A 16,835-nucleotide genomic window follows, 5' to 3' on the forward strand; every position below is an offset into this window, starting at 1 on the left:
AAACTTGAGAACAGGAGCTTCCAGCAGACCTCTTTGATGGCCTCTCCCACCCTGGGCAAACCCAAAGAGGGAGCACTGAGCCCAGCAAGCTGGAGGCCAGACAAGAGGCCCCTTTCTGTTGTGCACAATGCCCCATTGTGCCCTTCTCTGGGGAGAACAATGCAGCCCCTGGCCAGGGGAAGCTGAGGACAAAGGGCCCATTTGTGAGGACCGTCCCCACCTGAAAAGCAGCACCCAGGGTCACACCTGATGGCAGAGCTGTCCTTCCTTGCCTCCTATCTGAGCAGCTCCTGCATCCGGACAGAGACCCGGGGAAGCTTGGGCAGCTTGGGCTGAAGACACTGGATTCTGTCTGCTCTCCCCATACAGCTGTGCTGGCCTATCCCAAGTGCTGTGCCTGGACAACAGGGAGAAGTGCAGGTTGTGGGTTCTCATGGGAGAAACTGGGAGCAGAGCATGGGCCAGGGCTCAAGTTCCTCTGATCCTCAAGGCTGTGAGTCCTCTGGGCACATGCTTTCCTGCTGGGGGTTCACCAGGATGTGGGAGATGTTTGCACCGCCCACTGCAACATCTTTTATAGGTCCCATTTCAGAGCTGGGTTCCAAAGGAAGGGTTTTTCATGAGAAAGAAAAGGAAACTTTAAAAAAAATTACACTGTAAGATGCACTTACATGCTATTACTCCAACAATGTTTTGGGGGAGGGTTGGGGGAAATGCTGGGGAGAGGTTCTAGAAGTTGCTGGTCTGGCCTAGATTTGGGGGATCCTATGTCCAGAGTCAGTTCCTGCCCTCGTGGAGCTCACACTACAGGTAGTGAAGATACAATTAAGCAAGAAAGACTGATAATTTGACCACACAAGTCTTGATAATTTATATGTCAAAACACTAGGAACAAGATTTAAAAACAAAAAACCCAGGACAAACATTTGCAATATACACAAAAGAACAGAATCTTTAAAATGTAGAGCTCTGACAAATAAGAAAAACTCATACCTACCTCAGTCATTTGCTTCCAAGTGTCCCATATTTTAACCAGGGGCCCCCTGGGGCTCTAATGCCTACTTTGCCTTACACACCCCTTCTTTCTTCTAACAAATGCCTACAATTCCACCCTCTTGGAGCTACCTCTCCTGAGCAGTGCCTGAACTATCCTCAGAACGTAGAATTGCTGGTGTCATTACTGGGGTTCTGCTTGGGTCATTCCACCATGGCTGGAGGTCTACTCTTGAGAGCCCGAAGGAGCTCTGTCTATCTAATGGGCTCTGCTATCTGAGCTGGAGGATCTGGCTAAATTTCAAGGTTTGCTCTGTCCCTCACCTCGGTGACCCCCACCTTAGCATTCTCCTTGAACAGCAGAGATGAGAAGTCCGGGAGGGGACACCTGCGAGGCACCTGGCCACACTCCATGCAGGCAATAACAGCCTGGGGTCCTGGGATGAACCACTGCTCCAGCCTTTCCTCTGTGGGACTGCAACTCCACACAACCCAGGAGCCGCAGAGGGAGTGAAGTACCTGCCAGGGTGTTCGGATGCCCACAGCCCAGCTTCCCTGAACACTAACCGGGCCTCCCTGGTACTGGCCAGACACAAGCTTTCCAATAGCCTCTTTCCCATTGCATTTCTATATCTGGAGTACCTTCTGCCACCTGCCTAGAGTAAGGGTCCATGAGGGCAGGTGCCTAGGTCAAGGGATGCTCCAGGGCCCTCTTCAACGTTAGCTGATGAATGAGTGAATGAATGAATGGAGTGGGCCAACCCCTTCCAAGTGGAGCGATGCTCACTGTCTTCCCAAGTACCCACCTCCTTGCCTTCTCTGTTACAATACCCCGCACGGTCTGCTGGGGGCGCGCGCGCGCGCTCGGGCCTGGCGCGAGCTCCCCGCACATGGGCGTGTCCTCCTGGTTGTGGGCGGGGCCGCTCGGCTGTGGGCGGGCGTCTCGGCGCGCAATGATTCCTGCGCATGCTCCCTGAATGGCACGGCAATGGCGGCGCCCGAAGAGCAGCTTAGGAGGCGGAAAATTGCGGGCGGGAGCCAGGAACTTGGGTCTCCGCCGGGGCCAGGGCGCGACCCCCCGGACTGCCCGGCCCGCCTCCGCGCGGGCACCTTCTGGCTGACCAGGATCGTGCTCCTGAGGGCCCTCGCTTTCATTTACTGTGAGTCCGCTCGCGCACGCGACCCCGCCAGTGACCGTGCCGTCCCCAGGCCGCTCCTCAGGCGCGTACACAGCGGAGCCCCAGCCATATGCGCCCCCTCCACGCCACTGCACTTGCACCCCTCCGCGCGACCCTCTCCCCTCCGGTCCCGCGGTCTGGGTGAGGTTGGGGGTGGGTGGATTGGGTCCTCACGGGTGACTTCGCACCTTGCCCCACTTTGCCCTCTGTCGCCCGCCGACCGTCGGCTGCCGGAACCCGAGGGCCCCACTGCGGAAGCCCCCCGCCCCCCACGCATGACCTGGCCGGCCTAGGGCTGCACTACAGAAACCCCAGTTCATTAGTCCGGTACCAGCTGGGGGTAGCAGGAACGTGGGCGTCAAGCGCCCTGAGCAGCACCCCGTTCCCGGACCTTGAACCAACCCAACCGCAGAAAGTAGCGTCTCCACTCTGTGCGCCTTTGATCGAAGAGTCCATCCGAACCGCCAGGCAGCCCCTGTGGGACCCGGAGCCTCCCGAGCTTTCATCATAACCGAGGCATTGCCCTTGCCTCCTAATGTTCACCAGAGGCTTGTTGGCAGGTTTGAGACAGCAGCAGGTGAAGCTTGCATATTACCTGCGGGGTTCGGTGACATCCACATTTGATCGGTTTGAGAACTGTCTTAGAACCAGGCAGCAGTACAGGGCCTGCCCAACCAGCCTGCGAGCCCCAAAGAAGTCAGTCCGTGTGCCCAGAACACCGATTCCTGGCCTGGCAGCCAGCTCTGAGTCCACCTGCCCCTTCCCAGCCCCTGCACTCAGAAGGGCGCAAAGGCCCTGAGCACTGGAGGAATAGTGAATACACAAGTACACACTTCATGGGCCCAACTTGCAGTCATGGCTAAAACCAAACACTGAGATTCTCAAAACAAACCTAGAAGTGAGGGGAGACCAGTGGGGATGGGGAACAGTCCCAGGCTGAGATGGCCTGGGCAAGTGGACAGTCAACTTCTAGAGGGTTCCATGGCAGTGACTGTGGGCAGTGGGCACTGAGCACTGAATGTCTCAGCTTCATTTCTAAATCTCTTCCCTCACATGTGAAGAAAGAGCGGAGTTGCAGCTCTTTGGACAGAGACCTTCCAAAAATGAGCAGCACTCCAGGAGGGTGAGGCTGGGTGTTCCTTTCCCTGGGATAACTCAGGCCATCTCCTAGCACACAGTGGACACACGGTTGTCACTGCAAGGCTTGCTGAAGGGGCTCTGTGTGCCATGGGACTGCCAATATGAGCTTTCAGCTCAACCCTCTTTCTCTTTTAAGTTTCATAAAAAATAGTTCTTGCAGTGTTGCTTTATCCTCCACAGGATTAGTCATTCTAAACGTTTGAGCTGTCACTTAGCAAAAGATGAAGTCAAGACAAAGTTAATCTATGAGACTTATTAGACCTTTAAAAGGGGAGCCTGTAACGGTGGAGAAACCCCAGTGGCTTCACTTGCAGAGAGAGAGAGAGCGCGCAGCTTTATAAAATATGTCTCTCGGCTTTCAAATGAGCGAGCTGCCTTTGATCTCCATGGGGATTCTCTGTTCAATTCAGTTTTGAACCACTGGGTCAAGCAAATATATTCTGTGCTGAGCACAGAATGATTTGCTTTGGCAGATGCATTTTTTTTCTACCTTGCAAGTATGTTTGGAGTAAAATCTGTGTTTTTCAGCTGCATAAAGGAACCAATTTTCCATCTTTCAGGCACAGGTTGTCTGGCTGAGATGGCTGGGGATAAGTGGGCAGTCATCCCGCACTGAGTTCTTTCTAGAGGGTTCCAGATCTCACTAGACTGTGAGCAACTTCAGAGTCCCTGAAGTCCCAGTGACTGTCCACAATGCAATAGGGGCTCTCCACACATTTCACTTGATGTTGAATTTTATAGTTACTACTCCTGTGGACTGATTATCACGCAACAAGGCTGAATAATTGACCCTTGCCCTATGCTTCCTTCACCCTCTATACATTTATTAGAATTCTTAATGTTGTTTACATACCAGTCTGCCTGTCCAACTGTGAGCTCCTTGCAGCCGAGGCACAGTGTTTTGCTTATATCTCTACCTCTGTCTTCTAGGGGTATCTCCTGCTCCATAAAATTTTCTTGACTTTGCAACATGGTATTTATCATTGCAAAGTAACATGTGATACTTTCCCAGCTGTGTTCCCTTTCCCTCCCTTGCCCCCACGACACCCTTAGTACCTGGTGTGAACACTCAGTTCACAGACTGCACATTTACAAGACCCCCTGGTTCTCCCTCCAGTTGTATTCCTAATTCCTCAGATCTCACGTCCTCTTATTTCTTGGTTTATTTTCTCTTTTTGCTGGAGTGTATCCCTAAACAACTTTTAAAGAAAGGATATGGAGAAGGCGAACTTTCCATGTCCTTCCTTGCACGCATGGACATTATCAGTTTGCTTGGGTCTACAAATGTTTGTCAAAGCAGTTTTCTTCAGAACTTTCTGGTGTTGAGAAGTTTTCACACAGTTTGACTCCTGCTCTAATGCAAGTGACTAAAGAGAAACTCTTCTACTCACACACTTCTGACACCAAATGTGTGAGTTTTTTCCTCACGTTAAACAGTTCTGACAGTGACTGCCTGGCATTGACCAGACCCCACAGGCTAAGGACTCAGTCCCACAAGGCCACTCCCACTTCAGACTCCAGTCACAAGTCCAGGTGTCACCTGTGTTTTTGACCAGCTGTAAATCAGGGTTCCCACAGCTCCCTCCTTAGGTTCCATGATGTGTTAGAAGAGCTCGCAGAACTCAGGGAAACACAGGTTTACTGGTCTATTATAAAGGACGCAACTCAGCAACAGCAGACAGAAGAGGTGCACGGGGAAATGTGGAAGGTGCCGAGTTTTCATGTGTTCTCCAGGAGTGCCCTTTTCCCAGCCTTTCTACATGGTCAACAACACAGAAGCTCTCCGAACCCCTTCATTTAGGGTTATTTTATGGAGGTTCCATTGCACAGTTGGGTGATTAAATCATTGGTCATTGGCTATTAGCTCAGTCTCTAGCCCCTCTCCCTTCAAGAAGGTTAGGGGCAGGGCTGAGAGTTCAGACCTGTAATCACAAGGTGGGTTCCCCTGGCAGCCAGCCCCCATCCTCCGAGGGACACCTCGGGAATAAACCCAGGTAAGGCTGAAAGGAGCATGTTAATGGAGAACAACAGTGCTCCTCTTACCCCATCACTGAGGAAATCCCAAGATTTTTAGGAGCTCTGTGCCAGGACCGGAGATGAAAACCCAATACATATTTATTACCTGACAAGGTCACAGGGACCTGTTTTTCTCTCTGGAAGCCTTTAATCTCCCCTTCCATGCTCCGGGTCCTTGTTATTTAATGGTGGGTCTACATAAGGTCCCTTCCTTGTTTCTTCTCAGGGAATCTCAAGACTCCTGCCCTATTCTGGAGGAGTTTCTCTGGTCCTGTGTAGTCTGCTGACTTGAGGCCCATGTCCCAAACACCCTCATGGCTCCCAAACACACCCCATTGGGGGACCACCGACCCATCTAGCCTCCCTGTTTGGGTGAATCCTGAAAAACTAAATGAGGGTCTAATGGAGATGATGGGCTCCTCGCAGGCCCTGGCAGTTGTGTGTCCCCCCCCCCCCCAATCCCCCGGTGACCCATGACCACCTGAGTCATGGTGACTGTACTGTGGGCCTCTCCAGAAGGAACCATGGGCTTTGGGGCCAGTGGAGGACTTTTGACACATGAACAAAATTGCTTATCTCATCAGTTTCACATTATTACCTCGGAGTCCCTGGGATAACATTCTCTAAAAACTCAACTTTGAAAGGATCTCAAAGCTAGTTTCTGGTCAACTCTAATTCCTAGATTTGCCTGCAGTACCTTTTTTTTTTTGGTCTAGACGCATCTTGTGATACCATGCTTCTCACATGTATTTTAATTCTGTGCGGTTGCTTGATCCTCTTCCCTTACAATGAGTACTGTACTCTGAGGCGACTCTCAGTTGACCTTCTAAAGGGTAGCTTGTTACACTTTTGGTCCCAACCAATCAAGTCTCTTGGGATGTTGTGGCTTAGCCTGGCTCCCACAAGGCACCCGAATGTGGGACTGAAGCAGCAGAGCAGAACCATTCACACCCATGTTTGCCAAATTCTTAGCTGTTCTTTGAAAAATTTGAGGGAGAAGGGGAACCAAAAAAATCATTGAAATCTTGTCTCATTCTGTGGTGTTCTGAGCTTCCAGGGATTCCGAGAGTTCCTGGGACATTTCTTATTCTTTCCTCCAGGCCACCCGAATCTAATGAAACGCTCTGCTTGGTTTTACAAGCTTCTCTGTAAAATGCTTCCAGTTTGTTTAAAAAACAAACCCACTGCCCAACCTCTGAGCTCTCTGCCCTACAAGCCTTTAAAGAAAAAGTATCAGTGGCTATTGTGCCAAAGCTGGAATTTAACCACTGTCACTAAAAACCGCCTGGTGAAGAATGACATTTCAGGGCTGATTCTGATTGGATTTTATAGCAATTTGTCTGAAAAGAAAGAAAACTAATTTTTCTTTATTTTCTTTTTTATTGAATTTATTGGGGTGACATTGGTTAATAAAATTATATAGGTTTCAGGTGTACAATTCTATAATACATCATCTGTATATTGTATTGTGTGTTTACTACCCAAAGTCAAGTTTCCTTCCATCACCATTTATCCCCTCCATACCCTTTTTATTTATTCATTCATCCATTCATTCATTCATTCATTCTTTTAATCCTTACCCAAGGATTTGATTTTAGAGAGAGAGAAAGAAATGTAGATCAGTTGCCTCTTGTATGCACCCAAACTGGGAATCAAACCCACAACCTAGGTATGTGCCCTGACTGGGAATCGAACCTGCAGTCTTTTGGTATATGGAATGATGCTTCAACTAACTGACCCACCAGGTCAGGTCTCTTTTTTATTTTTAAAGAATATTTGCAGGCCTCTTAATGTATATATAGGTAACTAGATGACCCGTTTACCTCTCCTAGATCAGTCTCTGGTCTACCCCACAGTGAGCAGCTGAGCAAGTCTTCTTGCCTTGCCCCCACCCCTTCCTAGAGTGGGGGTGGAGGGCTGAATGAGCCCACCTAAGGTTGGTTGGTTGGTTTAGCTTTGAGATCCTAAGATTTAAAAACTTTTTAAAATTGTTTATTCTTTCTACTTAACCATTTCTATAACAGAAATGGAGATTGAAATAGGTTTTTTTTTCTCTCTGAAATTTAAATCCATTTTATCATCATTTTTTTCTGATAAGTAAACTAGGAAGTTTCCTATACTTCTTGCCATAGAATTACTTTTTAAACTGTTTAATTGGTGAGACCAAATCTCATTTTTCTTCCATGGCATTGGAGCATGAATTGTGGTTTGGAGAGGAAGGACATCCAGCTGTTTAGCCACTGATAATTAGGTCCTCGTGTGGAAGAGCCCAGGTGGGTTCTGGAGTGTGCAGGGCCAGTCTGAGGCAGGAAAGAAAGACACATACACACACACACAGTGTGCAGGACCAGTCTGAGGCAGGAAAGAAAGACACACACACAGTGTGCAGGACCAGTCTGAGGCAGGAAAGAAAGAAAAACACACACACACACACACATACACACACACGACTGCTGTGGGGAGCTCTCTGCTGCCCTCCACCCGACCTTCTGCAGTGTCACAGCCCTCTACATCTGCCATGTGTCTCCTCTGTCAAGTTCTACTTCCTTGTCCATTCTGTGTCCTCTGGACACTGATTACTGAGCCCATCCATGCTCCAGGGGAGGGAGGAATCAGCGCCACCTTCTGGGGCGGGGGGCGGGGGGGCATCTCCGTTATTTGGAATTCCTCTGTGAGGAAGGTTCGTGTCTTCTCCCTGTTCGTGAACCATCTCAGTTTCACTTTGGGTTGTGGTCCAATGCTGTTACCCATGTGGTGGCAGATATCTGGCTCTGGTCAGTGGTGGGTCTTCCCACGTGTGCCCGTGTCCTGTGACACGCTTCTGTTCTTTATCCTTCCACCGCTTCCTTTCTGGTACTACAAGATGCTGCAGGCTCCTTTCATATTTCTTAGACTTAGAACTAGCCATTTCTCCAGAAGCACTGGTTCCTTTTATTGGAGAATGGTAAGAACCCAAATCTGGGTGCCCATTGTTACAGGTGTCACTGCTTCCAGACCCTCTTAGCAGACAGGGTTAGGCTATGTGTGTGTGTACACCCACGTGTGATTGCTTCTCTGCATATCCCTCTGAATACATGTTCAGGTAAACGTGAGGTCACATTGGCATCTCCGATGCTAATCCAGTGCACAGGTGTGTGCTGGCCTCTCATTCTTGCTTATTAGCAACTTCCTTCTCCATTGGTGAGGAATCTTGCCCCACCATCCTCCACGGTTTGTTTATTTGCTCACCCCCAGTGCACATGCAAAGCAGTTTCAGAATTGTTCACCTACCCCCGTGAGAAAAACCAACTAGACTCCAGTGTTTATATACAGTTCCTTTTGTCTTTGTCTTTACAGTTTTCACTGAAAACATTTTCCAGAGTTACTTAGGCCAGCCCACCCTTTACCCTCCTGTTCAGTGTGGTCTGTTATACATTTGCAATAGAGTTCAATTCATTTGTCACAGTCTGCATTCCATCCTGGCATTCCCTGACCTCCTGGCTAGGTTGTTTTGATAGTTTGTATACATTAAGGTTCATTTTTTGTGATGTACAGTTAGTTCTATGGGCTTTGACAAATGCATAGTTATCCATCATCCAGTACTCTATTATAATTCTATCCCCTGAAAATCCCCACTTCCCGCCACCAGCTCCTGGCATGCTCTGATCTGTGCTCTGTCCCTGTGGTTTTGCTGTTTCTAGTATGCTGTATGAATGCAGTATGTAGACTTTGGGTCTGGATTCTTTTACTTAGCAAAATGCACTTAAGATTCATCCATGTTGTTGCGTGAATCAACAGCTCCTGTGTATTTGTCTCTGACTGTTATTCCCTTGTGTGAATGTTCCGCAGTTTGTTTATCCATTTCCGTGTTGAGAGACAATGATATTTGTTTTCTAGTTTTAGCAATCATGAACAAAGCTACCATAAACATTTGCATGCAGGTTTTGGTGTAAATGTGCTTTCAGTTCACTTGGGTGAATGAATACCTCAGGGTATACTTGCTGGGTCATGTGGTAAATCCGTTGAACTCTAGAAGAAACTGCCAGACTCATCCAGAATGGCATGTCAGTTTGCATTCCCAACAGCAATGAATGAGAGTTCCTGTTGTTCTGAATTCTCTGGAGCATTTAGTGTTTTCAGTTTTTTGGATTTTGGCTGTTATGATAGGTGTGTGGTAATATTGCATTGTGGTTTTAATTGGCATTTCCCCAGTAACAAATGATATTGTGCATCTTTTCGTGTGTTTATTTGCCATCTGTGTATCTTCTTTGTGTGAAACAGATGACTTCAGTGTCTGTTCAGATCTTCGGCCCATTTAAAATATTGGGGTTTTGTTTTCTTATTAAGTTTTAACATTACTTTAAATATTCTGGATACAAGTCCTTTGTCGGATACATGGTATGATTCACAATATTTTTTCCCAATCTGTAGCTTGTCTTTTCATTCTCTTAAAAGTATTATTCATAGAACAAAAGTTTTTCATTTGATAAAATACAAATTTATCAGGTTTTTTCATTCATGCTTTTGGTGTTGTATCTAAAAAACTCATTGCCAGACTCAAGTCACGTAGATTTTCTTCCAGAAGTTCTATAGTTTCATATTTTACATTGAGGGCCATGGTCCTTTTGGTGTAAATTTTTGTGAAAGGTGTCAGGTATATGTCAAGGTTCATTTAAAATATATATATATGGACATCCAATTATTCCAGTACCATTTGTTGAGAAGATTGTCTTTGCACCTTTGTCACAAATCAGTTGACTGTATTTGTGTAGATCTATTACTAGGGTCTCTGTTCTGTTCCATGATTTATGTGTCTATCCTTATGATGCTCCCTTGGTTACTGTAGCTTTGTGGTAATAATATGAACCCTCCAACTTTGTTCATTATCTGAATTATTTTGCCTGTTCTAGTTTGCTTCTCCAAATAGATTTTAGAAGCAGCTTGTCAATCTCTACAGGAAAACTTGCTGGATATTTTGACCTATATATCTATAGGTCAAATTGAGGAGAATTGACATTCTGACTCTTCAATCCATGAACATGAGGTATCTCTCTATTTGTTTAGATTTTTTTTCATCAATGTCTTGTAGTGTTCTCACATGCAGATTATGTTGGAATCTGTTAGGTTTCATCTATGTACTTTCTTTGTTTGCTGTTGTCATTTTTTAGAAAAATTCAGATTGTAGTTGTGCATTGTTGATATAGGAGGAAAACAATTGACTTTTTGTATATTAATCTTATATTCTGTGATCTTCATAAACTCACTTGTTAGTTCCAAGAGTTTTGGTGGTTTTATTTGGGATTTTCTACATAGACAATTATGTCATCTGTTAATAAAGACAGTTGTATATTTTCAAATCTTTATGCCTTTTCTTTCTTGTACTTGCCTCATCACACTAGCTAGGACTTCCCATACAGTGTTGGATAGGAGTAGTGAGAGAGACATCTTTGTTCCAAATCTTAGTAGGACAGTATTTAGTTGCTCATCTTTAAGTATGATCTTGAGTGTTTTTCATAGCTAGCTACCCTTTTCTTGTTTTTCATAGCTAACGTTTATAGGTTGATAAAGTTTCCTTCTAGTCCAAGTTTGCTGAATGTTTTTTATCGTAAATGGATGTTGAATTTTGTCATGTGCTTTTTTTGTGTGTTGATTGATATATCATAAGGTTTTTCTTATTTAGTGTTAGTGTGGTGAACTATATTGATCTGTTTTTGAGTATTAAACCAGCCTTGTATTTCTGAGATGCAATTGGTTGTGATATATTATCTTTATTTTTCCTTTTGTGAGTTTAGTAGTGTGTCTTCCAAGTAATTGATCTATTTCATCTAAGTTGTCCAATGTATGATCTTAGAGAGATTGCAGTGTTCCTTTATTATCTTTTTAATGTCTGTGGGGTCAGTAACAATGTTGCCTCTTCATTCCTGTAATTGGTGTCTTTTCTCTTTTACTTAGTCAGTTTGGCTAGAGGTTTGTCAATTATATTGACCTTTTCAAAGAACCAACTTTTAGGCCTGGCCGGTTTGGCTCAGTGGTTAGAGCGTTGGTCTGTGGTCCAGAGAGACCCGGGTTTGGTTCCCGCTAAGGGCATGTACTTTGGTTGCAGTTTGTCCCTGGTCGTGTGGGTGGCAGCCACTCGATGTGTCCCTTTCACGTCGATGTTTTTTCTCTCTCTCCCTCCCGCTCTATCTGAATAAAAGGTGGAAAAATGTCCTCGGTGAGAATAAAAAAAAAACAAAAAACGCACAAGCTGTTGCCACTTGCTTAACCATAGGATTGGCCTGACTTGGATCCTGCTTCAGGTTTTTCCTAAATTCTTTCAAACGAGCAGCATCGGGTCTCAGTGAGCCCCATACCTCTCGTTAAGTAATACATAGAAACAAACACAGGGAGGCAGCCAAAATGAGGATACAAAGAAACAGGTCCCAAATGAAAGAACAGAACAAAACCCCAAGAAAAGAACTAAGCGAAATGGAGATAAGCAACCTAACAGATACTGAGTTCAAAATACTGCTTATAAGGATGCTCAATGAACTCAGTGAGGGCCTCAAGAGCATAAAAAAGGACCAGTCAGAAATGATCGCTGCACAGTTAGAAACGAAGGAGGCTTTAACTGAAATAAAGAATAATTTACATAGCTTCAATAATAGAGTACGTAAATCCAAGGAGCAAACCATCGATTTGGAATATAAGGAAGCAAAAAACGCCCAATCAGAACAGCAAAAAGAAAAAAGAATCCAAAAAAATGAGGAAAGTGTAAGGAGCCTCTGGGACAACTTCAAGCATGCCAACATCGATGTGAGAGAGAGACATCAATTGATTGCCTCCTGCACAACCCCAAACAGGGCCAGGAATGAACTTGCAACCCATGTATGTGCCCCTGACTGGGAATTGAACCCTCGATCCTTTGGTCCGTGGGCCGATGCTCTAACCGCTGAGCCAAACCAGCTAGGGCACTAGTTATTTTCTTTTTCTAAAATTTTTTAATGTTTTATTGATTTCTCAGAGAGAGAAAGAGGGAGGGAGAAATAGAAACATCAGTGTGAGAGAGAAACATCAATCAGCTGCCTCCTACATGCCCCCCACTGGGGATCAAACCCGAAACTGGGCATGTGCCCTGACTGGGAATCGAACTGGGACTTCTCAGTCCATGGGACAGTGCTCAGTCCACTGAGCCACACAGGTTGGGTACATTTTCTGGTTTGTTCCTTCTGTTGTTTCTTTTTTCCTGCTTTTTTTTTGTTGTTGTTGTTAAATAAGCATTTTAAAAATTATTTCAGTTTAGTATCTGTATTGATTTATTCCTTAGAATTATTTTTAAAAAAATTTTGCTCTCCCACAGGAATTATAATATATAGTACATTGTAAGTTAATCTGAGTCTACCTTCACTTAATAGTCTACCAATATCTGTGTAGTGTAACATCCTAAGAGCATATTTCCAGTATTTCCCTTCAGCCTTTGTGCTGTTCTCTTATATACTTTGCTTTACACGTGCTGTAAACACACAGCTCGTTGTTACTGTTTGCTTTGAACCAGGGTTTGCCCACTTCCCTAAAAGGGCAGGTGCTGACTGTGACACCTGTGAACCTGACCCACAACCGTGTTCTCCATCTGTCATGCGTTTTTATTCATGATAGAAATACATAGTGTTGTTTCCTGTCATGCGTTTTTATTCATGATAGAAATGCATAGTGTTGTTTGGCTTTTTACAAAATTCAGCTTGTGTCTCCGTTAGTGTGCATGTGTTTGCCACCCAGCGGTGTCTTGGTGGCCGCTCGGCACTGTATGGAACTGCTTCGAGCTGCCTTTTACTTCCCTTTCCTCGCTTGGCGGCTGAGTTTCCCTGCTCCTCACGTTCGCAGACAAGAGTGCCGTGCTGTCTGCTGTAGCATCTCTGTGCAAACATCTCTGTGTAGACACTGAAGTCCAGAGGACAGGACTGGGCTCTTGGAGGAGTGGGAATTGTTAGACACAAATTCAGAAACTTGTGGTTTGAATGGAGGGTAATCGTGACTTAAGAGTAAATACTATCATAAGCTTCAAGCACTGTAGCTAGTTCTGGGAGTAGCACTATTGATCCGACCTGTGGGTTATCAGGATGTATTTATAATGGGAATGCTGCGTGCACTCTTGGTTGGTTAACTGACCATTTACATGTAATCAGACATATATTGTATATACATGTATGTTGATATATAAACATACAATGTACATAAGTAGATACAAGATATATATATATAGGTATATATACATATACATGTGATGTCTCCAGGTTGAGTCTTCCAAAATTTCTCCCAGGATTTTGAGAAATATTCAGACCCCTTAGTCCATACTTTGGTTCCAACCCATTAGTCAGACTCTGCCTTAGCTTCTTGCCCAGCTGAGCCTCCACACATTGGAAAAGCACTCACTGGTGTCCACAGATAGTGTGTGCCTGCTCACATTCCTTTTATTTATTTATTTTAATCCTCACCTGAGGATATTTTTTTCATTGATTTTCTAGAGAGAGTGGAAGGGAGGGAGGGAGGTGAGAGAGAGAAACATTGATGTAAGAGAGAGACATCAATTGGTTGCCTCCTGCATGATCCCAACCAGGGCTTGGGATCCAGCCTGCAACCCCGGCATGTGCTCTTGACTGGAATCAAGCCCAAGACCCTTCGGTCTGAGGGCCGACGCTCCAACCACTGAGCCAAACCGGCCAAGGCTGCTCACATTCCTTTTATCTTTCCCTTTTTCTCTAGTTGTGGCATTCTTGGTGGCTTTTCATCAGAACAAGCAGCTGATTGGAGACAGAGGACTGCTGCCCTGCAAAGTGTACCTGAAGAGTGTGCAGCAGCACTTCCAGGGGCAAGCTGGCTGGGGCGCCCTGAGCTATGCCCCGACTATCCTTTGGCTGCTGGACTGGTCACACATGGACTCCAACCTGGATGCCCTCGCGCTGCTCGGGTTGGGCATCTCGTCTTTCATTGTGGTCACCGGCTGTGCTAATATGGTTCTCATGACTGCTCTCTGGGTCCTCTACATGTCCCTGGTCAATGTGGGACAGATCTGGTAAGTAGGAAGAGTGGGCACACGTGAGCCAGGCATGCTGTAGTGCTGTAACTCAGCATCTTGGGGATGTTACATGCCACAGAGCAAACCACAACCTCCTGGCAGCTGGAGGGATTGAGCAGGCTTTCTTCTTACATTAGTTCAGGAGGATATCATCATTTTAATGAGGCCATGGTAGAGATTGCTAATTGCCAAACAACCAAAATGCAGGGGCCTTTCTTCTTTGGGAACAATTGCAATTCTGTTGGGAATGGCATGGCTGCAGCCAAGACCACATGGCCAGCCTCCTTGAGCCAGCGGGATTGGGAGGTGAAGTGGAAGTGGGATGGCAGGGTTGACTTGGAGGCTTAAGCCTGTTGCTCCTTACCCCCTCCTGCTCCTTCCTTGTCACGAGGGACCTTTACCAGCTAGTACTAGGAGTTATAGAGCAGGCTGGCCCTGCTCGGGGGAGTGGGCTCCAGTGCTGGACAAACCAGAGGTAGTGATGGAGCTCCGTGGAGGTGAGGAGAGTGGAGAAGTCCTGCGGGAATGCACACAGGGCATGTGGGTCTGCAGGGCAGCCTGGGGCCTGGGATAAGCCTGGATGAAGTCAAGGGGCCCTGAAGTGCTGCAGTATGTTTCAGCTCATTAGAGGGGATCCCACCTTCTTCCCAGTTCTGGGTTTCACAAATAGGGAACATCACCTACCAGAGGAAGCACAGAAGACTCGGAAGATAAGGTGAAATCTTGAGAGAAGGCTCTAAGAAAGGGGTGGGTGTCTGTAGATATGCAGGAGGTGGATATGCAGGTTGGTGTCTGTGTAGATATGCACGAAGTAAATGTAGTGTCGGTGTCTGTGCAGACATGCAAGAAGTAGCCGTGGGGGTGGGTTCTGTGTAGACGTGTAGGAAATAGCGGTGGGGGTGGGTTCTGTGCAGACATGTAGGAGGTAGGTGGTGGTGGGTGTCAGTGTAGCCGTGCATGAAATAGATGTAGGGTCAGTTTCATTGTCTGTGTAGACAGGTAGGAAGTAGATGTGGGGGTGGTTGTTTGTCTAGACATGTAAGAAATTCAGCACATCTGGGCCGCAGTTGGGATGTTCCCTCCAGGGCCCATCTGTCCTCTGGGAGAAAAGCTGTGTCCGTAGCCTGTCTGTTCCTTGCTGGCCCAGTATGGAGAGGGTCACGGGGTCCTGGAGCATGATGACAGTGATGCTTCCCAGAGAATGGTCTTCAACCCAGAAGGTCTGACTCCTGGGCACAAGGAGCTGACCTTCAGTTTCCTCTGTTGGTTTATTTTGAATGGTCCCACAGCTGTGGCATGGGCTGGGATCTGTGTGGCAGTCCCCTCTTCGCTCCATCATCTGCGCTTTGGTCCCCAGCGCGCGTGTGTACCTGCTGTGAGTGGGAGTCTGGGCTGAATCTTTCTGCACCTCTTCCCGCTGTGGGAAGTGCTGGTTTATGCTGGGCTTGGGTCTGGGTTAGTGCAAATGACACTCAGGCGTGTGCAGAAGGCACTGCCCCCAAATTCAGCTTGTTAAAAGAACTCAGCATCTCATCACCCCCAAATCCCTTTCACGCTGCCACCCCTGGGGCCTCATGTCAACAAGTTACTGTTGAGACAAACAGCGTGGCAGTCAGAGCCTGGAATTTAGGAAGAGATTTGGGGAAACTTCACCTGCAGCTGTGGCATGAGTCGTGAACATTGGGAAAAAAGACCAAGGGCTGTGCCACTGGTTACTCGACTGTGGGCATCTTGATGAGTGTTCTCATGGGTCACCGAGTGACCGACAACCTATCATTACGGCACATGCGCTGTGTGTTCACTTTCATAGAGAAACTGTGTTGGTTTCCTAGAGAGGGGGGTGTATTAAATGTGATCTATTGCATTCTCTTTTTGTAAAGGACAAGACAGTGAGGGTGGAGATAGGGGCTGGTGCATGGTTAGGTGTGTCCGGATGTGTATGGCTATCTCAGGTGGTCCATGAGCACAAGGCAGCTGTGAGGCAGGTGTGCTTCCTTCACCCTCACCTGCTCCTTCCTGCATGCAATTCACGGGCACCGCCACTTTGGGGCCTCTGACCTCCGTGGTGGCCACAGGGGGGTACTGCCCGCCTGTAGTCTCCTGGTAGTTGTTTACCAGCACAAGAGGCCTCTGGCTGGGTTTTTCCGAGATGTGCAAGGGGCTGCAGTTTCCTGAGACCTATGAATGCTAGGTGCCTTTGTCCCACTCTAACAATGGGGGTTACAGAGAGAGAGAGAACCCCACTGCAGTGTCATGCTCAGAGATGACACGCTCCATCTGTAACAGGTCATTGCCGTCCCTGGCAACCAAACCATATCAATTTTAAGTTTACTTCAAAAAAGTATTTCTGAGTCATGTCTAGAATATACTGTCGGTTAAAATTAACCCCATGTTTTGATTTCTGAAAACCAGTCTGAGCACATGTGACCAAAACCAGAGGCTTGCTCCCCTTCCCTTGAGTAGGTTAAAAAATGCAA

The 16,835-nt window shown here is 46.7% G+C and overlaps 1 protein-coding gene across 2 annotated transcripts in view; it reads left to right on the top strand.

Annotated features, from left to right (window-relative positions):
• The first annotated feature begins 1,972 nt into the window (after positions 1-1,972).
• LMF1 (lipase maturation factor 1) overlaps positions 1,973-16,835 on the top strand; it is a 109,190-nt gene continuing 94,327 nt past the window's right edge. The window contains exons 1-2 of one of the 2 annotated variants that reach the window (XM_036280493.1): positions 1,973-2,153; positions 14,046-14,355. In XM_036280493.1, coding sequence (XP_036136386.1) covers positions 1,982-2,153; positions 14,046-14,355 — 482 coding nt within the window. In that variant the 5' untranslated portion in view covers positions 1,973-1,981. Of the gene's footprint in view, positions 2,154-14,045; positions 14,356-16,835 lie in introns of those variants that run through there. The other variant, XM_036280492.1, reaches the window with a different exon arrangement.

Source organism: Molossus molossus, unplaced genomic scaffold (genome assembly GCF_014108415.1).
Source record: "Molossus molossus isolate mMolMol1 unplaced genomic scaffold, mMolMol1.p scaffold_m16_p_3, whole genome shotgun sequence".
NCBI lineage: Eukaryota > Metazoa > Chordata > Mammalia > Chiroptera > Molossidae > Molossus > Molossus molossus.